Source organism: Mobula birostris, chromosome 2 (assembly GCF_030028105.1).
Source record: "Mobula birostris isolate sMobBir1 chromosome 2, sMobBir1.hap1, whole genome shotgun sequence".
In the NCBI taxonomy this organism is placed as follows: Eukaryota; Metazoa; Chordata; class Chondrichthyes; order Myliobatiformes; family Myliobatidae; genus Mobula; species Mobula birostris.
This window is the reverse complement of record NC_092371.1, coordinates 240,250,611-240,277,562: the sequence shown is the minus strand read 5'-3', so window position 1 is coordinate 240,277,562 and position 26,952 is coordinate 240,250,611. Positions and strand designations below refer to the sequence as shown.

The following is a 26,952-nucleotide window of genomic DNA, read 5'->3' as shown; positions in this document are numbered from 1 at the left end:
TTGTTAATGCAAAAAACACTTTTTGCTTATGTCTTGAGGTACTGTACTGTGCAAAAGCCTTCAGTATGTACGTAGAGCTGGGGTCCTCAGACCTTTGCACAGCACAGTATTTGTCAACATGGAGTAGAGAGCGAGTTTGTAAATCTGGATGTTGGGAATGGTGAGGGTGGAGTGCCGCAGGTGACAAAGAAGGAGTGCCAGGGGCAGGGTGTTTGCAAGGGTGCAGACACATCCAGCCCTGAGACACTGGGCAAGGTCATTTGATTCCAAACGATACCGCTAGAGATGGAGACCTTCATTACCGCCCTAAATGCCAGCAGTGTAATAGGCAGTAAGTAATTGTTTTATTGATCATTACAGAATGTCTCTCTAATAAATCTGCTCTTTCCCCTCTCCCTTCTCCTTTTCCCAACCATGATTCCCCTGTCCCACTCTCAGTCCACGAGATAGACCCATGTCAGAATCAGGTTTATTATCACTCACAAGTGACATGAAATTTATACATGTGTGCCTGACTTTTGCACAATCCTGTATTTGTGATAAATAAATGAATCTAAATCTGAATTTAGCAGACCGAGGAGTGATCTTACTGAAACACGTAAAGCGCTGAAGAGCAAGACAGGGTAAATGCTGAGGTAATTCCATCAATCGAACAATCTAAAATAGGGACTCATTGGTACACGTATAGAGAGTGGCCATTTAAAACTGGGGCATTGTGAAAGCGTAGCGTCTGGCGTTACTGTTAAGGTAACAGTGACCCAGGTTCAATTCTGCCACACACTGTGAGGAATTCATACGTTCTCTGCGTGACTGTGTGGGTTTCCTCTGGGAGCCCTGGTTTCCTCCCACATTCCAAAGATGTACAGAGAGTTGGTTAATGGCTCACATGGTAATTGAGCAGTGCTGGCTCATTGGCCTGTCACCGTGCTGAATCCCTGAATAAATAAACACTGGGGATTGTAGGAACTTCTTGGATGGATTGATGGACCTCTTAAATTCTCCACCTGGGGGGGGGGGTGTGAAGCTTAGAACACAGGAAGTGCTTACAGAGAGGGAGGATGTTTGTTTCAGGATCAGGAGATTAAGGACTACGTTAAGCTGCCCCATGAAAGGGTTGGGACTGATCAGCCATTATTATATAGAGTGGCAGGCCAGTTGTTTCACTCCCGTCCTTATTTTGTTGAGTTGGAGTTTCTACAGTACAGTAGTACAGCGGGAATGTAGCTATTAGATAAACACTTTACAGCACCAGCTGTAAGATTGGGGTTCAATTCTTACTGCTTCCTGTCAGGAGTTTATCCTTAACCCATGCTCTACTCTCTCTGCAGCTCAAATGCCATCTATAAATTTGTTGGCGATGCACCCATTGTTGGCAGAATGGCATGCACGAGCGGGATATATCAGCTAGTTGAGTGATGTCGCAACAGTAACCTTGCACTCAACTTCAGCAAGACCAAAGAGCTGATTGTGGACTTCAGAAAGGGCAAGACGAGGGAACACAAACCAATCCATATAGATGGATCAGAAGTGGAGAGAGTGAGTAATTTCATGATCCTGGGGTCAATATCCCTGCCGATCTAATCTGGACTCAACATATTGATACAACTTCAAAGAAGGTAAGGAAGGGGCTATATTTCATATATTTCATTAGGAGTCTAAGATTTGGTATGTCACCAAAAACACCTGAAAATTTCTATGGAGTGCATTCTAACTGGATGCATCATTGTCTGGTATGTGGGGAGGCTACTGCACAGGATCGTAATAAGCTGCAGAGAGTTGTAAACTTAGTCAGCTCCATCATGAGTACTAGCCTCCACAGTATCAAGGATATCTTCAAGGAGCGATGCCACAAATAGGTGGCATTCATCATTAAGGACCCCCATCACCCAGGACATGCCTTGTTCTGATTCCTACCATCAGTAAGGAGGTACAGGAGCCTGAAGGTACACACTCAATGATTCAGAAACAGCTTCTTCCCCTGAGGATCTAACCTGCCATCTGATTTCTGAAAGGTCATTGAGCCCATGAAAACTACCACACTACTTCTTTTTTGCACGATGTATTTAACTATTTAATCTATATATTTACTGCAATTCACAGATTTTTCTCTATTATTATGTATTGCATTATACTGCTGCCACAAAGTGAACAAATTTCACAATGTGTGCTGGAGATATTAAACCCGATTCAGGTTCTCCCTGACCATGTGAGTTTCCTCTGGACGCTTCAGTCTCCTCCCACATTCCAAAGCTGTATGAACATAGAACATAGAATGTAGAATAGTACAGCACAGTACAGGCCCTTCGGCCCACATTGTTGTGCCGACCCTCAAGCCCTGCCTCCCATATAATCCCCCACTTTAAATTCCTCCATATACCTGTCTGGTAGTCTCTTAAACTTCACTAGTGTATCTGCCTCCACCACTGACTCAGGCAGTGTATTCCACGCACCAACCACTCTCTGAGTAAAAAACCTTCCTCTAATATCCCCCTTGGACTTCCCACCCCTTACCATAAAGCCATGTCCCCTTGTATTGAGCAGTGGTGCCCTGGGGAAGAGGCGCTGGCTGTCCACCCTATCTATTCCTCTTAATATCTTGTATACCTCTATCATGTCTCCTCTCATCCTCCTCCTCTCCAAAGAGTAAAGCCCTAGCTCCCTTAATCTCTGATCATAATCCATACTCTCTAAACCAGGCAGCATCCTGGTAAATCTCCTCTGTACCCTTTCCAATGCTTCCACATCCTTCCTATAGTGAGGCGACCGGAACTGGACACAGTACTCCAAGTGTGACCTAACCAGAGTTTTATAGAGCTGCATCATTACCTCGCGACTCTTAAACTCTATCCCTCGACTTATGAAAGCTAACACCCCATAAGCTTTCTTAACTACCCTATCTAGCTGTGAGTCAACTTTCAGGGATAGAAATCATAGAAACCATAGAAAAACTACAGCACAGAAACAGGCCTTTTGGCCCTTCTTGGCTGTGCCAAACCATTTTCTGCCTAGTCCCACTGACCTGCACATGGACCATATCCCTCCATACACCTCCCATCCATGTATCTGTCCAATTTATTCTTAAATGTTAAAAAAGAACCCGCATTTACCACCTCGTCTAGCAGCTCATTCCACACTCCCACCACTCTCTGTGTGAAGAAGCCCCCACTAATGTTCCCTTTAAACTTTTCCCCCCTCACCCTTAACCCATGTCCTCTGGTTTTTTTCTCCCCTTGCCTCAGTGGAAAAAGCCTGCTTGCATTCATTCTATCTATACCCACCATAATTTTATATACCTCTATCAAATCTCCCCTCATTCTTCTACGCTCCAGGGAATAAAGTCCTAACCTATTCAACCTTTCTCTGTAACTGAGTTTCTTAAGTCCCGGAAACATCCTTGTAAAACTTCTCTGCACTCTTTCAACCTTATTTATATCCTTCCTGTAATTTGGTGACCAAAACTGAACACAATACTCCAGAATCGGCCTCACCAATGCCTTATACAACCTCATCATAACATTCCAGCTCTTATACTCAATACTTTGATTAATAAAGGCCAATGTACCAAAAGCTCTCTTTACGACCCTATCTACCTGTGATGCCACTTTTAGGGAATTTTGTATCTGTATTCCCAGATCCCTCTGTTCTACTGCACTCCTCAGTGCCTTACAATTAACCCTGTATGTTCTACCTTGGTTTGTCCTTCCAAAGTGCAATACCTCACACTTGTCTGTGTTAAACTCCATCTGCCATTTTTCAGTCCATTTTTCCAGCTGATCTAAGTCCCTCTGCAGGCTCTGAAAACCTTCCTCACTGTCTACTACACCTCCAATCTTTGTATCATCAGCAAATTTGCTGATCCAATTTACCATATTATGATCCAGATCATTGATATAGATGACAAATAACAATGGACCCAACACTGATCCCTGTGGCACACCACTAGTCACAGGCCTCCATTCGGAGAAGCAATTCTCTACTACCACTCTTTGGCTTCTTCCATTGAGCCAATGTCTAATCCAATTTACCACCTCTCCATGTATACCTAGTGACTGAATTTTCCTAACTAACCTCCCATGCGGGACCTTGTCAAAGGCCTTACTGAAGTCCATGTAGACAATATCCACTGCCTTCCCTTCATCCACTTTCCTGGTAACCTCCTCGAAAAACTCCAACTAATTGGTCAAACATGACCTACAACGCACAAAGCCATGTTGACTCTCCCTAATAAGTCCCTGTCTATCCATCTGTGGACATGTACCCCCAGATCCCTCTGCTCCTCCACACTACCAAGTATCCTGCCATTTACTTTGTACTCTGCCTTGGAGATTGTCCTTCCAAAGTGTACCACCTCACACTTCTCCGGGTTGAACTCCATCTGCCACTTCTCAGCCCACTTCTACAACCTATCAATGTCTCTCTGCAATCTTTGACAATCCTCTACAACACCATCAACCTTTGTGTCATCTTAAAACTTGCCAATCCACCCTTCTACCTCCACATCCAGGTCGTTAATAAAAATCACGAAAAGAAGAGGTCCCAAAACCGATCCTTGTGGGACACCACTAGTCACAACCCTCCAATCTGAATGTACTCCGTCTACCACAACCCTCTGCCTTCTGCAGGCAAGCCAATTCTGCATCCACCTGGCCAAACTTCCCTGGATCCCATGTCTTCTGACTTTCTGAATAAGCCTACTGTGTGGAATCTTGTCAAATGCCTTACTAAAATCCATTTAGATCACATCCACTGCACTATCCTCACCTCTATGTCTGGTCACCTCCTCAAAGAACTCTATCAGGCTTGTTAGACACGATCTGCCCTTCACAAAGCCATGCTGACTGTCCCTGATCAGATCATGATTCTCTAAATGCCCATAGATCCTATCCCAAAGAATCTTTTCCAACAGCTTTCCCACCACAGACGTAAGGCTCACTGGTCTATAATTACCCGGACTATCCTTACTACCTTTTTGAACAAGGGGACAACATTCACCTCCCTCCAATCCTCTAGTACCATTCCCGTAGACAACGAAGACATAAAGATCCTAGCTAGAGGCTCAGCAATCTCTTCCCTTGCCTCGTGGAGCAGTCTGGGGAATATTCTGTCAGGCCCTGGGGACTTATCCATCCTAATGTATTTTAATAACTCCAACACCTCCTCTGCCTTAATATCAACATGCTCCAGAACATCAACCTCACTCATATTGTTTCCTCTCATTGGTGAATACCGAAGAGAAGTATTCATTGAAGACCTTGCTCACTTCCACAGCCTCCAGGCACATCTTCCCACCTTTATCTCTAATCAGTCCTACCTTCACTCCTGTCATCCTTTTGTTCTTCAGATAATTGAAGAATGCCTTGGGGTTTTCCTTTACCCTATTCGCCAAGGCCTTTTCATGCCCCCTTCTTGCTCTTCTCAGCCCCTTCTTAAGCTCCCTTCTTGCTTCCCTATATTCCTCAATAGACCCATCTGATCCTTGCTTCCTAAACCTCTTGTATGCTGTCTTCTTCCACTTGACTAGATTTTCCACCTCACTTATCATCCATGGTTCCTTCACCCTACCATTCTTTATCTTCCTCACTGGGACAAATTTATCCCTAACATCTTGCAAGAGATCTCTAAACATCGACCACATGTCCATAGTACATTTCCCTGCAAAAACATCATCCCAATTCACACTCGCAAGTTCTAGCCTTATAGCCTCATAATTTGCCCTTCCCCAATTAAAAATTTTCCTGTCCTCTCTGATTCTATCCTTTAGACTGGGTTAGGATTAATAAAATGTGGGTTATTTTATGTGAGCATAATATGTGCCTCCAGCACATCTTGGACAGTGTTGGTCATTGACGCTAACAATGCATTTGACTACATGTTTTGATGCTCCAATATACATATGGCAAATAAAATTAATCTTCAAAATCTTTAAGTTTGCCTAATGTGGGAAATGTTGCCCAAAGCTGCCGGGAACAACCCACTGTGAAAAGTAAGCACTCTGTCCTCATATACTGCTGTGGTTCTCGCTGAAGTGGGCTGTAGGACTTTATCCAGAAACTTTCCAATTCCCAAAGGGAAAAACTGAGGTTTCTGGAATATTCTCTTACAAGGGTTTTTTTTTGCAAAATGTCCTAATTTGTAAAATGTATTAAACATGCTTTGTGGAATGGGAAAAAAAAATCTTTCATGTCCCTGTAATCAGTTCTCTTTCATTTCTTTAACTTCTTTAGGACAGAAGGCTTCCACATTGAACTCCTTCATGCCAAACGTTGATGGTCATTTTGAAGCCTGTTCAGAAAGGCAAAGTTGTAAAGTGATAGCAATAATTAAACAGTAGTTTTGAGGAAGTTGTAGAAATACTTATTTATTCAGAGATGACAGTGTGGAACAGGCTCCTCCGACCCCCGGAGCTCCGTCGTCAAGCAACCCACTGATTTATTTGTCGATGGAAGTGATGCCTTTCTGGAAAAGTTTGCATATGATATAAAGATAGGTGGAGGGACAGGTAGTTTTGAGGAAGTAGAGAGGCTACAGAAGGACTTAGGAGAATGGGCAAGGAAGTGGCAGATGGTACACAGTCTTGGGAAGAGTATGGTCATGCACTTCTGTAGAAGAAATGAAAGGGTAGACTATTTTCTAAATGGAGGAAAAATTCAAAAATCTGAGGTGGAAAGGGACTTGGGAGTCCCTGTGCTGGATTCCCTAAAGGTTAATCTGCAGGAGTCTGTGGTGAGGAAGGCGAGTGTGATGATGTGATATTAGCATTCATTTCAAGAGGACTAGAATATAAAAACAAGGATGTAATGTTGAGATTTTATAAAGCACTGGCGACGCCTCACTTGGAGTATTCTGAGCAGTTTTGGACCCTTGATCTGAAATAGGATTTGCTGACATTGGAGAGGGTTCAAAGGAGGTTCATGAGAATGGTACCTGGTTTGAAAGGCTTTCCAAATTAAGAGTATTTGATGGCTCTGGGCCTTTATTCACTGGAATTCAGAAGAATGAGAGGCGCCTCATTGAAACCGATTGAATATTGAAAGGCCTCAATAGGGTGGATGCTTCCTGTGGTGGGGGAGTCGAAGACCAGAGGCAGAATCTCAGAAAAGAGGGATGTCCATGTAGAATGGAAATGAGGAGGAATTTCTTTAGCCAGAGAGTGGTTAATCTGTGGAATTCGTTGCAAGGAGAAGGCAGGAGATTGGGGCTGAGAGAAGGAAATGGATCATGATGAAATGGCGGAGTGGACTTGATGGGCCAGAGAGGCTCGTCAGGAGGCACATCAAGACCCTGGTGCCCCCCTCACTGGATCCCTTGCAGTTCGCGTACCGTCCCAACTGTTCAACAGACGACGCCATTGCCATCACCCTCCACCTGGCCCTAACTCACCTGGACAAAAAAGGCATGTATGTTTGATTGCTGTTCATAGACTTCAGTTCATCATTCAACACAATCATTCCTCAGAAACTGATTGGAAAGCTGAGCCTACTGGGCCTGAACACCTCCCTCTGCAACTGGATCCTAGACTTCCTGACTGGGAGACCTCAGTCAGTCCGGATTGGAAGCAGCATCTCCAACACCATCACACTGAGTACGGGGGCCCCCCAGGGCTGTGTGCTCAGTCCACTGCTGTTCACTCTGCTGACCCACGACTGTGCTGCAACACACAGCTCGAACCACATCATCAAGTTCGCCGATGACATGGCCATGGTGGGTCTCATCAGCAAGAACAATGAGTCAGCATACAGAGAGGAGGTGCAGCGGCTAATGGACTGGTGCAGAGCCAACAACCTGTCTCTGAATGTGAATAAAACAAAAGAGATGGTTGTTGACTTCAGGAGGACACGGAGCGACCACTCTCCGCTGAACAGTGACGGCTCCTCCATTGAGATCGTTAAGAGCACCAAATTTCTTGGTGTTCACCTGGTGGAGAATCTCACCTGGTTCCTCAACACCAGCTCCATAGCCAAGAAAGCCCAGCAGCGTCTCTACTTTCTGCGAAGGCTGAGAAAAGTCCATCTCCCAACCCCCATCCTCACCACATTCCACAGAGGTTGTATTGAGAGCATCCTGAGCAGCTGCATCACTGCCTGGTTCGGAAATTGCATCATCTCGGATCACAAGACCCTGCTGCGGATTGTGAGGTCAGCTGAGAAGATCATCGGGGTCTCTCTTCCCGCCATTACAGACATTTACACCACACGCTGCATCCGCAAAGCAAACAGCATTATGAAGGGCCCCACGCACCCCTCATACAAACTCTTCTCCCTCCTGCCATCTGGAAAAAGGTACCGAAGCATTCGGGCTCTCACGACCAGACTATGTAACAGTTTCTTCCCCCAAGCCATCAGATTCCTCAATACCCAGAGCCTGGTCTGACACCAATCTACTGCCCTCTACTGTGCCTATTGTCTTGTTTATTATTTATTGTAATGCCTGCACTGTTTTGTGCACTTTATGCAGTCCTGGGTAGGTCTGTAGTCTAGTGTAGTTTTGTGTTGTTTTATGTAGTTCAGTGTAGTTTTTGTATTATTCATGTAGCACCATGGTCCTGAAAAACGTTGTCTCGTTTTTACTGTGTACTGTACCAGCAGTTATGGTCGAAATGACAATAAAAGGTGACTTGACTTGACTTGAAATGGCCTAATTCTGCTCCTATATTTGATGGGCTTATGGTAATAGCACTGTGCTAACTGTTATACCGTCATGGTGCCCCCAAATACGATGTCAGATTAAACAAAAGTTCTCCAGCTCAGGCTTTACCTAGTGTTACTCAGAGAGTCATAGAAAAGTACAGCACAGAAATAGGCCCTTTGGCCCATCTAGTCTGTGCCAAAAAATTCACATTACAAATTACATTTTGCAGAATTGGCTTAGTGACATTAGTAAGTAACTTAACTGTACTCAATTACATTATGTTTGCATGCATTGGGCTGGGTTCATGTCAAGCAGTTGTCTGGACTGGCAGCTTGGGAGGGGAGACATTTGGTAGTCTCCTGGTCTGTGGTCATAGTCCACTACACTTGTTACTCTCTGACAGGGTGACTGAAAGTTCAAAGGTGAAATCCCACAAAACACCTCGAAGACCTCAAAGAACACCAGCAGCTCCAACGTGAATTCCCAGCAACATGCGACAAACTGTACATATTGCATTCATTAAAGCCAAAGCTGAAAGTTGTCAACATGTTGGAATCACAAACCAATCCTGCCTCTGAAATTAAATATTAGAATAACACACAGCAGCTTTTCTTCATTTAGGAAAGCAGACCGTGACTATTTCCTCCACTCGAATAAAGGAAAGCATGAAAAATGTCTGGCTGCAAAAATTCAAAATACCAAACATCAAAAGCAGAATAGTGTTGTTAAATATGAACAATAATAAGACATTTCAAAGTTTGTCCCCGCTTTTGGATCACACTCTCCATTAACTTCCGAGCAGTTTGTAGATAATCTCTGAAGCTGACTTCTCACCTACAAACCGTGAAGCATACCATGAAGTAGGAACTCTGAACCCTCTGTAAATGTCTAAAGCTGTGCATTTAGACCAAGTTGTTGCAAAATTACTACTCATATTTTCGACAGATGTTTTCTTCCCTGATCCATTAAGTTACTATTCGCTATATTTTTAAACAAAGTTGACTTAGTATGGATAGATTAAAGTGCATATAATACAGCCTAGCTTACATTTGTAAGCCAAGCACATGTTAACTATTACTGGTTAACTTTTGTTTTAGTATGTGAGATGCCAAGAATAAAATTAACATCCTCTCCACCACAATTAACTGGGTTTAATCAGATCTTGGGAAATTACTAACCTATTTTATTGGCTTTGGTTTGGAATTTGCGATGGCTGTGTTTAATTCTCACTGCATGATATTTTAGCACACCTGTTAACGAACAGCATACATCGACTGAGTGATATAAACACTGCCAAGTTCTTAGAACCCAGCCATGGCTGGTCCCGAGCCCATGCAGGGAAAGGAGGAGGGTTGAGTATTGGGTTGGCAACTTGACCTTGTAAAACCAACAAGCGCTACGGAAACGGCAATCAAAAGCACTGGATTCCATCAGACAACAAAAGGAGAATGCTGAAGCTACTGCCAGTGACCGTTCCAATTGGGAACAGTTTGCCGCCCGATGTGCCAATTAAGGCAGAGGAGGAACCAAGTCCAAGTCTAAGTATCGTCTTAGAAGGAGAAGTAAAAATTCAGATCAAATATCTACTCAGTAACTGATTCAGTCCGAGACACTGAAGGACTGGGTTTTTGATGGACCCAAGATGAAGGTCTCCTTGGGGGGAGGACTTTTGCTCTTGCTTGCCTGGTGGGAGTGTGTCGGTGCTCTGCCGGTGTAATTGGGGGGAGGGTGGGTTCAATGTTTCTACTGTTGCTGGTGTGTGGGAGGGTTGGCTTTGGGGTTCTCCTGTTACTATCATTCATTCTTTGGGGTTCTTGTTTCATGGATGTCTGTGAAGAGTAAGAATTTCAGGTTGTATACTGCATACATTCTCTGACATTAAATTGAACTGTTTTTTTTAAAGAAAGTTTCCATATCCTAAAAAAAAGTTTGCTCAAAATGAAACCAATAAAACCATAAAACACAGGAGCAAAACCAGGCCATTCGGCCCATCAAGTCTGTTCCGCTATTCCATTAGGGCTGATTTATTGCTGTTTGGATCTGCGAACTGTGAGACTGCAAGTCCAGGCCAGAGGCTGGAGGTTGAAGGCCCGGAGGCAGCCTCGTCCTGGGAATGGAGGCTAGTCTGTGGGAGTGCGAAGGGGTTGGGGGGAGGGAGGAAAGGCTCTTGTTTCGATTGTTCTCTGGAATACTGCGGGCACGCTGTGTTGGCGCCTGAATGCGTGGAGACACTCGTGTGTTGCCCGAGACACATCTTCGGGTTGTATTGGTTGTGGGCGCAAATGATGCATTTTATTGTACATTTTGATGTACACGTGGTAAATACACCTGAGATCTGAGTCACAGAGTCACGGAAAAATGAAGAACGGAAACAGAAACAGAAATGCAGAACAGAAGCTGCCTACTCTCATCGACCTGCACTGGGACCACGGCCCTCCGTACCTCTACCCTCCATGTACCTATCCACACTTCTCATAAACACCGAAATCGAGCTCGCATCCACCACTTATGCTGGCAGCTCGTTCCACACACTCACCACCCTCTGAGTGAAAAAGCTCCCTCTAAGGTGTGTGTGTGTGTTTGTACTCTTTTTGCATGACTTATTTGTTTTTTAAATATGTATAGTCCTTATTGTAATGTATATTTTATATATTGCACTGTATTGCTGCCACAAAATAACAAATTTCATGATATACAGTATGTCAGTGATAATAAAGCTGTTTCTGATTCTGAATATGAAGTTCAGTCCCAATATCATACCTGCTCTGCGGGTTTGTTGTTTCTGACAGCTCAAGAGAAATAAAGATGATTCTGGTGGACATTTCTCTACTTCAAGTTGCATAATAAAGGCTTCTCTGAGGGTAGTTATGAGGGGTTGAATGAAAGGCAGAGGGAAGTGAGTGTAGTATAAGAGCGAAGATGTAATGTTGAGACTTCATTAAGCACTGGTGGGGCCTCACTTGGAGTATTGTGAGCAGTTCTGGGCCCCTTTTCTTAGAAAGGATGTGCTGACAATGGAGAGGGTTCAAAGGAGATTCTTGAAAATGATTCCAGGATTGAAAGGCTTGTCATATGAGGAGCGTTTGATGGCTCTGGGTCTGTATCCACTGGAGGTCAGAAGAATGAAACCCGTCGAATGTTGAAAGGCCTCAGAACAGAGGGACGTCCATTTAAAACGGAGATGAGGAGGAACTTCTTTAGCCAGGGAGTGGTGAGTCTGTGGAATTCGTTGCCACAGGTGGCTGTGGAGGCCGAGTCACTGGGTGCATTTAAGGCAGAGCTTGATGGATTCTTGATCAGTCTGGGCATGTTGGAATATGGAGAGAAGGCAGAAGATTGGCGCTGAGAGGGAGAAAAGATCAACCGTGATGAAATGGCAGAGCAGACTCAATGGGCCAAATGGCCTAAATTCTGTTCCTATATCTTATAAAGCTTCCAGATTGATGCCTCCACCTTTGGAACACAATTGGGAATTTGGGGAAAGTGAGGAATGGTTAAATGGTTGAGTGCAGTTCTGGTGAAATTTTGAAACAAAAGCATAAATAGAAAAGAAATCAGAAAATAAAAAAATTGTGCTGTAGTGTTCTTTGACTCTTTGAATCTGTGACACTATAACATAAAGATGGCGAAAATGCAAATTTATTTATCTATTTTTCTTTAGGAATTCAGTATAGTAACAGGCCCTACCAGCCTAATGAACCCGTGTTTCCCAATTACACCCATGTGACCTTCTAATCCGTACATCTTTGGAATGTGGGAGGAAACCAGAACACTCGGAGGAAGCCCCCACAGTCACAGGGAGATCATTTTATTCTTTTTTTTGTGTGTTGGGGTTTGATAGTTTTCTTTGCTTCATGGCTGTCTGTGAAAAGATAAATCTCAGGGTTGTATGTTGCATACGTACTTCGATAATAAATGTACTTTGAACCTTGAACCTTTGAATCAAACTCCTTAAGGACAGTGGCAGGAATTGAACTTGGGTTGCTGCTGCTGACCGCTATGCTACCATGCCGTCTGTATGATTGGGAGAGGCGTGAGAAGAAGCGCAAATAAAGAGGGAGAGTGGGGGAAGATTGCTGAAGGGTTCTGAAGGACAACAATTACCTTGCACCACGAGCAGAGAATGCAGTCTCTTTTTTTCAGCATTCAGTATTTTTTCTGAGTGAACAGAATGAAGCGGTGGCCCCCAGCTCCCTCTTGAAAGGAAAGAAGAAAAGACAGATGGTAAAAGAAAAGACAAAACTCCGAATCAATGAGAAAAGGCAGATGTGGAAGAGGAAAGGCAGAGAGAGAAGTAGCAGACATCAGAGATTCTGCGAGTGCTGAAAATCTTGAGCAACACACACAATTGCTGGAGAAACTCAGCAAGTCAGGCAGCATCTGTGGAGGAACACATACAAAAATGCTGGCTGTTATGTTTTGTCACTCCAAAAACTAACTGAAAGAAAAACATAGGAGCACACGTAAAAATGCGTCTACTTCATTTTTACTTTAAGGCTCGCACATATGATGTGGTGACGAAGTAACATATAGCAGGGGTCCCCAACCTTTTTTGCACTGCGGACCAGTTTAATATTGACGATATTCTTGCGGACCAGCCGACCCGGGGGGGGGGGTGTTCAAGTGAGGTTAAACTCACCTCAACATGTCTTTTACAGTTAGGGTTGCCAACTTTCTCACTCCCAAATAAAGGACAAAAGTAGCAGTCAAATACAGCACACTTTACACCAGGAAAGACTACCAAGACCATGAAACCTTGCGGGGGCACCTGTGTGCGCATGCGTGACGGGTGCATGTGATGTGCGCATGCGCGTATGTGCCGATATTTTTCCTCCCACCAATCGATTTTGGTTTCATCTTCCTGACTGTACTGTAATACATTATTTCTACTTTATATGGGCTGTGTATTTATCATATCATTCCTGCTTTTACTATATGTTAGTGTTATTTATTTTCGTTTTTATATGTTATTGGGTATGATTTGTTAGGTTATTTTTTGGGTCTGGGAACGCTCAAAAAATTTTTCCATATAAATTAATGGTAATTGCTTCTTCGCTTTACGCCATTTCGGCACGGAAGGTTTCATAGGAATGCTGTACCTTAGCGCGGGAAATACGGGACAAGGGCGGTCCCATATGGGACAAACCAATTTAGCCCGATATACGGGATGTCCCAGAAAATACGATATAGTTGACAACCCTATGTTCAAGTTCAACAGTGCGTGACAAAGAATGAGGAAATGTGCAGCTGACTCATATCGTTTCCTCACGGCCCGCTGCACATGCCTTATGGCCCGGTACTGGTCTGCGGCCCGGTGGTTGGGGACCGCTGACATACAGTATGCCATTCACATAGTTTTACGTATAACCTGATATGAATTATGTGAACAACAATGAATGCATAATCAAACAATATATTTGCAATATTACTCAAATATTACCGAAATATTAAACAAACAAGACTCCTACCTGCTTAGCTATAAACTCCAACGCAACCAAGAATGCATCTCAACGATATACATAATATACTCTATAATACACTAGGCCAGTGACTAGTGGTGTGCCTCAGGGATCTGTACTGGGTCCAATGTTGTTTGTCATATATATTAATGATCTGGATGATGGGTGGTAAATTGGATTAGTAAGTATGCAGTTGATACTAAGATAGGTGGAGTTGTGGATAATGAAGTAGGTTTTCAAAGCTTGCAGAGAGATTTAGACCACTTGGAAGAATGGGCTGAAAGATGGCAGATGGAGTTTAATGCTGATGAGTGTGAGGTGCTACATTTTGGTAGGACCAATCAAAATAGGACATACATGGTAAATGGTAGGGCATTGAAGAATGCAGTAGAACAGAGGGATCTAGGAATAATGGTGCATTGTTCCCTGAAGGTGGAATCTCATGTGGATAGGGTGGTGAGGAAAGCTTTTGGTATGCTGGCCTTTATAAATCAGAGCATTGAGTATAGGAGTTGGGATATAACATTGAAATTGTACAAGGCATTAGTGAGGCCAAATTTGGAGTATTGTGTACAGTTTTGGTCACCAAATTATAGGAATGATGTCAACAAAATAGAGAGAGTACAGAGAAGATTTACTAGAATGTTATCTGGGTTTCATTACCTAAGTTACAGAGGAAGGTTGAACAATTTGGGTCTTTATTCTTTGGAACGTAGAAGGTCGAGGGGGGACGTGATAGAGGTATTTAAAATTATGAGGGGGATAGACGGAGTTGACGTGGATAGGCTTTTTCCATTGAGAGTGGGGGAGATTCAAACAAGAGGACATGAGTTGAGAGTTAAAGGGCAAAAGTTTAGGGGTAACATGATGGGGAACCTTTTTACTCAGAGAGTGGTAGCTGTGTGGAACGAGCTTCCAGCAGAAGTGGTTGAGGCAGGTTCGGTGTTGTCATTTAAAGTTAAATTGGATAGATATATGGACAGGAAAGGAATGGAGGGTTATGGGCTGAGTGCAGGTCGGTGGGACTAGGTGAGAGTAAGAGTTCGGCACGGACTAGAAGGGCCAAGATGGCCTGTTTCCATGCTGTAATTGTTATATGGTTATATGGTTACACTAGGGGCATTTAACAAGCTCATAGGCACATTGATTTAAAAAAATGGAAGGCTAGGAAGAGTCAGAGTGATCTTAAAGGAGGACAAAAGGTTGGAACAACACCATGGGCTGAAGGGTTTACACCATGCTGTATTGTTCTATGTTCAATGTTCTGACTCAGCAGGTCAGGTAGCCTCTGTGGTGGGGAATAAACAACAGACATTCCGGGCTGAGATCCTTCGTCAAGTCGCTGATGAAGTAACAGAAAGTAGTAGACACAAAGAAGTCACAGTTTAGTTCAGAAAATTAGAGGTGTTGAACTGTAGCATAGTAGTTAACACAATGGTATTTCAATGCCAGTGAACTGGGTTTCATTCTCACTGCTGTCTATAAGGAGTTTGTCTGTTCTCCTCATGACCATGTAGGTTTCCTCTGGGAGCTCCAGTTTCCTCCCACATTTCAAAGGTGTCCAAGTTAGTAAGTTACGGGTGGGCTTGTCGGGCTGGTAAGGCCTGTTACTGTACTCTATTCCTAATCAATTACATTCTTTTGTCTAGTTTTTTTTCTCTTTTTGCACTTTTTAATATGTAATTTTTCTTACTGTAATTTACAGTTTTTATTATTAAGTATTGCAATGTATTGCTGCTGCAAAACAACAAATTTCACAACATATGCTGGTAATATTAAACCTGATTCTGATTCTGAAATACTCTCTAACCATGTTCGAAGTGACAGGAACGTATCATGCACTATTTGGCAAAAAATCCACGCTTTTACTCCTTACGATATTGAAAAGGTAACTCCAAGTCAAGTTCCGTTCCAGTAAGGTAATAACTAAAATAGGACTTGAACTCAAGGAAAATATAGTTCACCACATGAGAGAAATGTAAAGTAACCAACAGAGTGGCCAAGAGTACTATATTTCATACACCTTCCTCAGGAAATATCAATGTACAAAGCTCATATATCTACACTAGAAAGAGAAAAAAAATGTTCTGATTAATCCAACGCTGAGTGATTCAACCCTTGAGAGTACCAACGCAAACTTGGATTCTGAAATGTCCACATATTAATGCAAGTATTTAAAACAAAGCATGTCATATGATATGCTCCTACAAAAACACACAACTCCATGAATATGGAAACTGATGTAAGATGCTACTATTTATTTAAAGAAGAAAATAAAAACTGCATTGTCCTTGTATAAAATTAATTCACACAGAATAAGTTTACTGCTGATTGGGCTGAAACGATCACTTGTTTCAGAAGTTTGTTTAATGATACGGTAAATCCTCTGCCTGTACAGGATATAATATCTAAACCAGTGGAACAATGGGCTGTTTCATTCTCATTGGAGCATAATTCCTATGAAATAAGGCTTTGGTTACAAATTAAATGCAGCTCCAAATCTAACAGCTATCAGATTACCGTTTTAAAGTCAGGTCATTCGCTCGTTGTGTGTCCTGTGGTATGATGTATTTGATCATGGTGTTTTCATGGCCATGATTGCTCTTGGCAAATTTTTCCGCAGAATTGGTTTGCCATTGCCTTCTTCTGGGCAGTGTCTTTACAAGATGGGTGACAACAGCCATTATCAATACTCTTCAGAGATTGTCTGCCTGACGTTAGTGGTCGCATAACCAGGACTTGTGATATACACCAGCTGCTCATACGACCATCCATCCACTTCTGTAGAAGAATTTGTCATGAGCAATCATGGTCATGGGAAGACCATGATCACCCATATCATACAACATGGCACTTAATGAATGAATGGACTGCTAAAACATCTGACTTAAAACTCTTACAAACAGAAAGTCCATCACACACATACACATTTTTGGTATTTTAAAAACAAATACAAAATATTACCTTGTCCAAACTTCTTTGATGTTGGGGTTTCAGAAACTTCTTTATAGCCAAGCATCTTACAGACCACCTCTCCATCCAACTTGTCCCATTTATCATCACACACCGTTCCCCACAGCGAGTCGTAGAAAACCTCCACCCTGCCTTCATGAGGTCCAGAGCCATTCACCAATCTTACCACAGGTCCAATTTCTCCTAGGGAAAACATGGATTGACAAATCGATTAAAATCCAACCATATCAACGAACCTGGTTGTTGTAAGGAAATTGCAGAAGTGTTAGATGTAACTTCCAAAACTGACTGGACCATAAATCCAATTGAAAAACTATAAGCAACACACATAAAAGTTGCTGGTGAACGCAGCAGGCCAGGCAGCATCTCTAGGAAGAGGTGCAGTCGACGTTTCAGGCTGAGACCCTTCGTCAGGACTAATTGAAGGAAGAGTGAGTAAGGGATTTGAAAGTTGGAGGGGGAGGGGGAGATCCAAAATGATAGGAGAAGACAGGAGGGGGAGGGATAGAGCCAAGAGCTGGACAGGTGATAGGCAAAAGGGGATACGAGAGGATCATGGGGCAGGAGGTCCGGGAAGAAAGACAAGGGGGGGGGGAACCCAGAGGATGGGCAAGAGGTATAGTCAGAGGGACAGAGGGAGAAAAAGGAGAGTGAGAGAAAGAATGTGTGTATAAAAATAAGTAACAAATGGGGTACGAGGGGGAGGTGGGGCCTAGCGGAAGTTAGAGAAGTCGATGTTCATGCCATCAGGTTGGAGGCTACCCAGACGGAATATAAGGTGTTGTTCCTCCAACCTGAGTGTGGCTTCATCTTTACAGTAGAGGAGGCCGTGGATAGACATGTCAGAATGGGAATGGGAACGCCAGAGAAAGCAGGATCTCCCAGTGGCCACACATTTTAATTCCACATCCCATTCCCATTCTGATATGTCTATCCACGGCCTCCTCTACTGTAAAGATGAAGCCACACTCAGGTTGGAGGAACAACACCTTATATTCCGTCTGGGTAGCCTCCAACCAGATGGCATGAACATCGACTTCTCTAACTTCCGCTGATGCCCCACCTCCCCCTCGTACCCCATCTGTTACTTATTTTTATGCACACATTCTTTCTCTCACTCCCCTTTTTCTCCCTCTGTCCCTCTGAATATACCCCTTGCCCATCCTCTGGGTCCCCCCCCCCTTGTCTTTCTTCTCGGACCTCCTGTCCCATGATCCTCTCGTATCCCTTTTGCCTATCACTGTCCAGCTCTTGGCTCCATCCCTCCCCCTCCTGTCTTCTCCTATCATTTTGGATCTCCCCCTCCCCCTCCAACTTTCAAATCCCTTACTCACTCTTCCTTCAGTTAGTCCTGACGAAGGGTCTCGGCCCGAAACGTCGACTGTACCTCTTCCTAGAGATGCTGCCTGGCCTGCTGCATTCACCAGCAACTTTGATGTGTGTTGCTTAAATTTCCGCTTCTGCAGAATTCCTGTTGTTTGTGTTTTTTTTGAAAAACTATAAGTTCCCCTCCTTTTTTTTGCTATCTTGGGCGATTTTGATCAGAGTGACCAGTAGGTAATGGACGCTGAGCTGCTGAATATGAACATTTTTGTGTTTCATATCCTGTGTTTCTCAATTGTTTTTTTTCCTTGTTGCCTTCTATATGATTTGCTTTTTTCCACTTGTGGGTGGAGGGGAGAGGTTTGATGTTTTTTTTAATGGGTTTCATGGTTTTTTTGTTTCCTGGCTATCTGTGGGAGACGAATCTCAGGGTTGCATGCTACATACATATTTTGATAATAAATGTACTTTGAATCTTTGGATTAGGCAAGAGTAAATGGAAGAAAAATTAAAACCAGATAGCCTTAGACCTCACAGCTCAACATATTTTGAAATGAAGTTGCTGGAATTTTCTTAGGAGTGGACATTTAGAAAAATCATCCATAGAACCATAGAACATTACAGCACAGAAACAGGCCTTTTGGCCCTTCTTGGCTGTGCCGAACCATTTTTCTGCCTAGTCCCACTGACCTGTACCTGGACCATATCCCTCCATACACCTCCCATCCATGTATCTGTCCAAGTTTTTCTTAAATGTTAAAAGTGAGCCTGCATTTACCACTTTATCTGGCAGCTCATTCCACACTCCCACCACTCTCTGTGTGAAGAAGCCCCCCCCTAATATTCTCTTTAAACTTTTCCCCCCTTACCCTTAACCCATGTCCTCTGGTTTTTTTCTCCCCTTGCCTCAGTGGAAAAAGCCTGCTTGCATTCACTCTATCTATACCCATCATAATTTTATATACCTCTATCAAATCTCCCCTCATTTTTCTATGCTCCAGGGAATAAAGTCCTAACCTATTCAACCTTTCTCTGTAACTCAGTTTCTCAAGTCCCGGCAACATCCTTGTAAACCTTCTCTGCACTCTTTCAACCTTATTAATATCCTTCCTGTAATTTGGTGAACAAAACTGCACACAATACTCCAAATTCGACCTCGCCAATGCCTTATACAACATCACCATAACATTCCAGCTCCTATACTCAATACTTTGATTAATAAAGGCCAATGTACCAAAAGCTCTCTTTACGACCCTATCTACCTGTGACGCCACTTTTAGGGAATTTTGTATCTGTATTCCCAGATCCCTCTGTTCCACTGCACTCCACAGTGCCCTACCATTTACCTTGTACGTTTTACCTTGGTTTGTCCTTCCAAAGTGCAATATTTCACACTTGTCTGTATTAAACACCATCTGCCATTTTTCCAGCTGGTCCAAATCCCTCTTCAAGCTTTGAAAACCTTCCTCACTGTCCACTACACCTCCAATCTTTAGCAAATTTACATCAGCAAATTTACCAATCCAATTTACCACATTATCATCCAGATCATTGATATAGATGACAAATAACAATGGACCCAGCACTGATCCCTGTGGCACACCACTAGTCATAGGCCTCCACTCGGAGAAGCAATGATCTACTATCACTCTCTGGCTCCTTCCATTGAGCCAATGTCTGATCCAATTTACCACCTCTCCATGTATACCTAGCGACTGAATCTTACTAACTAACCTCCCATGCGGGACCTTGTCAAAGGCCTTACTGAAGTCCATGTAGACAACATCCACTACATGAGTGGACATATAGAAAATTATGAGCTGATCATAGACTCGTGGTTCACTTAAATTAGCAGCATCCAACATCAAGGACCTCCCCCATCCAGGCTATGCTTTCTTCTCACTGCTGCCATCAGGCAGGAGGTATAGGAGTCTTGGGTCCCACACCACCAGATTGAGGAACAGTTATTACCCTATCAGGCTCCTGCACCAAAGTGAATAACCTCAACTCTGACTGATTCACTTCTGCCATTCCATCCCTCTCTACTATCCCTCTCTACTCCATTCTCTGCCTTCTCCCCATCACCTTTGATGCCTTTACTAATCAAGAACATCCACACATCCACTCTCTCTAGACCTTCCAATATTCAATAGGTTTCTGAGATCCCGTCTCATTCTACTAAGCTCCAGTGAGCACGAGCCAAGAGCTATCAAACGTTCTGTACACCTTAAGGGAAATTGTAGGTGCATTTGAATTAATTTCCAAAACTGTCTGGATTATAAATCCATTTGACAATTAGACAAGAACACAAGAGATCATTAGTTAACATGAAAGCACACAGAATAGCAACACAGACAAAATGCTGGAGGCACTCATCAGGTCAGACGGCATCTATGGAACAGCTGGTGTTTCAGATCGAGACCCCTCTTCAGGACTGAACAGGAGGTAATTAATTTATTAATCTTATGTGGAGTGAGGTGGAGATATCCCTTGGTCGAGGTGGACAATGGATGTTGTGTCCTAACTGCCAACATGGTACACAAGCCAGGGCAATACATTATGCAGAGCAAGCAGTTGCCCATACAGTAGACTCCCCCTCTTCATGCAGCTGAACAATCTAAAGAAATAGTCATAGTCATACTTCATTGATCTCGAGGGAAATTGGGTTTCGTTACAGTTGCACCAACCAAGAATAGAGTATAAATATAGCAATATAAAACCATAAAAAATTAAATAATAATATGTAAATTATGCCAGGAAATAAGTCCAGGACCAGCCTATTGGTTTAGGGTGTCTGACCCTCCAGTGGCAGAGACAGATACAGTTTGGCACCAGCAGTGTTGCAGGAGTTGCTAATCGGCGTTGAGCTCAATGTAGGACTGCCCTGAGGACTCCAGTCCTGGATTTTTCTTGTGGTTTACTCACGGAGCCTTCCTCATGAGTGGGTATAGCCACAAAGTAGTGGAGGTTTGAGATCAGAATTTTCTTTCTCCTCGATGAGCTGCCAACCACAGCTGACAAGCCCCATCTGCCCAAAGCGACTGGTTTTAAGGCACCAGTAACCTGCCTTTGCCTCTTTTCCTTAGTAGCTAAGCCACACATGAAGGCCAGGAGATGGACTTAGTTGTCAGAGGTTATTAGAAATAGACACCTTTGCGAGTATTTAATGGGCAGTGGGAGCTTATCCCTACTACATTCCCTGGCTATGACAACCTTAAGGAGTCTTATATAGATCAGAACATACAGTGAAACATGTCATTTGCATTAAAAATCACCAGGTTCAGGAACAGTTATTACCCTGAACCAACACGAATAACCTCAACACTGAACTGATTCCACAACCAGTGGACTCACTTTGAAGGATTCCACAACTCAATATTTATTTATTTATTTGTTTATTTTGTATTTACAGAGTTTGTCTTCCGTTGCACATTGGCTGGTTGGGAGTCTATGTTGTGTTTCTTTCCTCTGCTGTAAATGTCTGAAAGAAAATGCACCTCAGGGTTACACACTGTATATGTACTTTGATAACAAACACTCTTCAAACTTTGAACTTTGAACACAGTCTGAGGGTGTGCTGGGGGCAGCCCACAAGTGTTTGCACACATTCTAGTGCCCTCAGTGTTCAGCAGAACAATGTGTAGTCAACATACAATGAGCAACAATAGTCAAAAAATTTTCCCGAGGATTAGTCGTGCACTATGTGTGTAATACAAAGAATGGGAAAAATGTGGAAAACACTTCTGGGAGTGAAGTTAACTATATAGTTATAAACTTTATAGTACTGGCACTTCAGTGGTATGAGCAGTACATGAACCACAACCACAGTAGCGTGGGACTTTGTTTGTGGGACGTTGTTTGTGCGATGTCGTTTGTGGGATGTCGTTTGTGGGATGTCCTTAGTGGGATGTCATTTGTGGGACGTTGTTTGTGCGATGTCGTTTGTGGGGTGTTGTTTGTGGGATGTTGTCTGTGGGATGTTGTTTGTGGGACATTGTGAGATATTGTTTGTGGGATATTGTTTGTGGGACATTGTGGGATGTTGCTTGTGGCACGTTGTTTGTGGGATGTTGTTTGTGGGATGTGCAACCATCTTCCATGGCGTACTTATAGGAAATGATTTACACTTGGTTGTCCCTTACCAGCTGTGCTGAATAACTCAAGCTGTTTGTTGGTGAAATATGAAAATTCAAAAATAAAAGTTTCATGCAATTGCCTACATGGTGAACATCTATAGCCTCTTACATGATCATGTCAAGTTCAAAGTAAATTTATCATCATCATAGCTTGTCACACCAGGCAGCCAGCCACTCTAGTGTTGTTTGGTTAATGCTGAGCAGGTCAGTGTCAGCTAAATTAGGTGAGAGTGGGCAGTTGCGCAGAACATGTTCAATGTTCTGCACCCTTTTGCCACATTCACAGGATTGGCTGGTCTTTAAACCCCACTTCACCATATTGTCTCCTGTCCTACAAACTCCCGCTCTCGCTCTGTTGAGAGTGCACCACTTCTGTCTGTCAAGCAGTGCCCCGTCTGGCAACATTTCTGTGGGGTCTTGCACTGTATTGTTTGGTGGAGTTCTGGCTTCTGTTTGTTGCCAGAGGTCAGTCCTGTATGTTTGGGGGGATGTTCCGTGCAGTAGTTCCTCCACTGTAGTAAAGCTTTTCCTCGATTTTAGGCGGTTGGAAATTGGCACATGATGATGTAGTGGGTGCCGTGGATCCGAGTTCTGTTTACCTTTTTCAATTTTTGTTGTAGTGTGTCTTTGGATCTCTGGGGGGGTCAATGCCTGCAAGTCTGTGGATGATGTTAGTGGGTGTGGGGCGCAGTGTGCCCGTGATTATTATCAAAGTACATACGCACTCACCTTGAAAGACTCTTCATCTCATGTACTTGATATTTATTGCCTATTTATTTATTATTATTATTTCTTTCTTTTTGTATTTGCATAGTTTGTTGTCTTCTGCACGCTGGTTGAACACCCGAGTAGGGTGTTCTTTCACTGATTCTGTTATGGTTTCTATTCTATAGATTTATTGAGCATGCCACACGAAAATAAATCACAGGGTTGTAGATGTACTTAGATAATAAATTTACTTTGAACTTTGATATATTACCAAATACTACATGTGGGCACGTGGCCAAGTGGTTAAGGCATTGGACCAGCGACCTGAAGGTCGTGAGTTCGAACCCCAGCCGAGGCAATGTGTTGTGTCCTTCAGCAAGGCACTTAATCACACATTGCTCTGCGGCGACACTGGTGCCAAGCTGTATGGGTCCTAATGCCCTTCCCTTGGACAACACTGGTGTCGTGGAGAGGGGAGACTTGCAGCATGGGCAACTGCTGGTCTTCCATACAACCTTGCCCAGGCCTGCGCCCTGGAGAGTGAAGACTTTCCAGGCGCAGATCCATGGTCTCGCAAGACTAACGGATGCCTTTACTTTACTACCTTGAGATTCATTTTCTTGCAGACATAAAAACTACAGTAGAATTTATGAAAAACTGTACATAAACAAAGATTACAAACAAGAGAAAATCTGCGGTTATGGGAAATCCAAGAAACACACACAAAATGCTGGAGAAACCCAGCAGGGCCGGCAGCATCTATGGAAAAGAGTATAATTGATGTTTTGGCCAAGACCCTTCATCAGGCCTGGAGAAAAAAAGAGATGAGGGGTCGGAGTTAGAAGGTGGGGGGCAGGGGGAGGAAGAAAAACAAGGTGAGAGACGAAACCGGGAGTGGGGAGGGGTGAAGTAAAGAGCTGGAAAGTTGATTGGTGGAAGAGATACAGGGCTGGAGAAGGGAGTATCTGATAGGATAGCACAGAAGGCCATGGAAGAAAGAAAATGGGAGGAACACCAGAGGGAAGTGATAGGTAAGTAAGGAGACCATCATGCATATCCTTCCCTCCCCCACTTTCTGCTTTCCACAGGGATCGCTCCCTACGCGACTCCCATGTCCATTCATCCCTCCCTACTGATCTCCCTCCTGGCACTTATCCTTGTAATCAGAACAAAGTGCTACATCTGCCCCTCCACCTCCTCCCTCACTACTATTGAGGGCTACAAACAGTCGCCTGACAGTCTGTTGGGGTCATATACTGTCTCCGGTGCTCCCGGTGTGGCCTCCTGTATGTCGGTGAGACCCGATGTAGATTGGGAGACCACTTTGCCAAGCACCTACACTCCGTCCACCAGAAAGAGCAGGATCTCCAGTGGTCACCCATTTTATTTCCATGGCCTCCTCTACTGATGCAATGAGGCCAGACTTACGATGGAAGAACAACTCGTTATATTCTATCTGGGTAGCCTCCAACCTGATGGCATGAACGTCGATTTCTCAAACTTCTGGTAATGCTCCTCTTCACCATTCCCTATTCCCTTTCCCCTCTCTCTCGTTACCTGCCCATCATCTACCTCTGGTGCTCCTCCCTCTTTTCTTTCTTCCATGTCCTTCTGTCCACTCCAATTAGATCCCCCCCTTCTCCAACCCTGTATCTCTTTCACCAATCAACTTTCCAGCTCTTTACTTCTCCCTGCTTCACCTATCACCTTGTATTTCTTCCTCCTCTCCCTGCACTTTCCAAATCTGTCTCCTCATCTTTTTTTTCCCATTACTGATGAAGGGTCTCTGCCCGAAATGTCGACTGTACTCTTTTCTATAGGTGCTGCCTGGCCTGCTGAGTTCCTCCAACGTTTGGGTGTGTTGCCTAAACAAAGACTGAGAAACAACCAATGTGCAGAAGAAGATGAATTGCGCAAATAAAATCTCAATAAATAATATTGAGAACAGGAGTTGTAGTGTCCTTGAAAGTGAGCCTGCGGGTGAGTAAGTACTTAACTACATATAACAATCAGTTTATTAGTATTAGTAGTAATGGTTCCTTAGTGTTGTCACAGCCAGCATGGGTAAGGTAATGGGGATGTTCCAACTATCTGTTAAATGCTCCCAACGGCATGCTCCTCAAATAGTGTCTGACAACCAAGTTCAACTCCTGGCCTCAACGTATGGTTTAACTATTAAGCCTGGCGGAACCATTTCGACAGACAGGAGAAGGAGCAAAGGCAGGTTACTGGTGCCTTTAAACCAGTCGCTTTGGGCAGATGGGGCACATCAGCCATAGATGCCAGCTCATCTAGGAGAAGGAAAAACTCCGATCTCAACTCTCTGCTGCCTTGTGACTATACCCACTCATGGGGAAGGCTTCAGGAGTAAACCCCAAGGGAAAAATCTGGAGTTGGAGTCTGTAAGGCAGTCCTACGTTGAGTTCAATGCTGACTGGCAGCTCCTACGATGACACTGGTACATGGAGAGGGTGAGCTTCCTGCATGGGCAACAGGCTGTTCTCCATATTGTATTGCCCCGGCTCGTGTATCACAAAGATAGCCGACAGACAATATCCACAGCTGACCCCAGCCAACGGAGGCCTAAGAGAAGAGTATCAGTAAGCAATTGTTGGGTTCTCAGGTGATTGCAGAGGCCGATCCGGGATCCCCATATTCCGGTGCAGTGTGGGCTGTTGTTAGTGGCTGGTCTCTTAGTTGTTCAGTCTCTCCTTTCACATCTGCCACTTGTTGTCCATAGTGCAACAGAGGGCGTTCTCGTGTAGCACAGCTCCCTCTTGAACCGATTTCCTCCAGGTGTATCTATTGAGTGTAATGTCTTCCCAGTTTTTAGATGCTACCTTTGAACCGTTTCCTTTGCCCACCAGGGGCTCGCTGACCTCTTTTTCAGCTGGAAGCAAAGGATCTGTTCGGGGAGTTGTGAGTTATGCATTCTGATGACGTGACCTATTCTTCGGAACTGTTATTGCTTTCTCGCGGTGGGGATGCTGTTCACGGTGAAGTAACAGAGTATGCAAACCAGAGCTTCACAAGAACGTTGGCTGCTACAGAGGTCCTTAAGTATAAAGAATGACTTGGAAAGATACCTGCTGTACCTAGTAAAGTGAGCACTGAGTGTGTGTGGGCTTCTGCTGCTGTAGCCTATCCACTACAAGGTTCGACATGTTGTGTATTTGGAGTTGCTCTTCTGCACACCACTGTTGTAAGGTGTGGTTATTTGAACTACTGTCGCCTTATTGTGAGCTAGATCCAATCTGCCATCCTCCACTGACCTCGCTCATTAACAGGATATTTTTGCCCACAGAACTGCTGCTCACTGGATCTTTGCTGTTTCTCGCACCATTCTCTGTAAACCCTAGAGATGGCTGTGTGTGAAAATCCCAGGAGATCAGCAGCTTCTGACATACTTAAACCACCCCGTCCGGAACTAACAATCATTCCAAGGTCAAAGTCACTTCGATCACATTTGTTCTCCATTCCGATGTTTGGTCTGAACAACAACTGAACCTCTTGACCATGTCTGCATGCTTTTACCCATTGAGTTGCTGCCACATGATTGGCTGATTAGATATTTGCATTACGACCAGGTGTACCTAATAAAGTGGCCACTGAATGTATTTAAAATCTCAGGACTTAACCCTTTATGTAACAGGCAGCCCAAAACTAGATGAAAAAGAGTGTGTCACAGTTCGATAACTAATTAGTTTCAAAAAGTAGGCTGGGTA

General features: G+C 43.7%; 1 protein-coding gene across 2 annotated transcripts in view; it reads right to left on the bottom strand.

Moving 5' to 3' along the window:
• The window catches only part of scara5 (scavenger receptor class A, member 5 (putative)), a 186,919-nt gene that overhangs the window by 16,742 nt on the left and 143,225 nt on the right, over positions 1-26,952 (bottom strand). For both annotated transcript variants that reach the window (XM_072251637.1, XM_072251638.1), the window contains exon 8: positions 17,052-17,243. In XM_072251637.1, the coding sequence (XP_072107738.1) occupies positions 17,052-17,243 (192 nt within the window). The remainder of the gene's footprint in view (positions 1-17,051; positions 17,244-26,952) is intronic.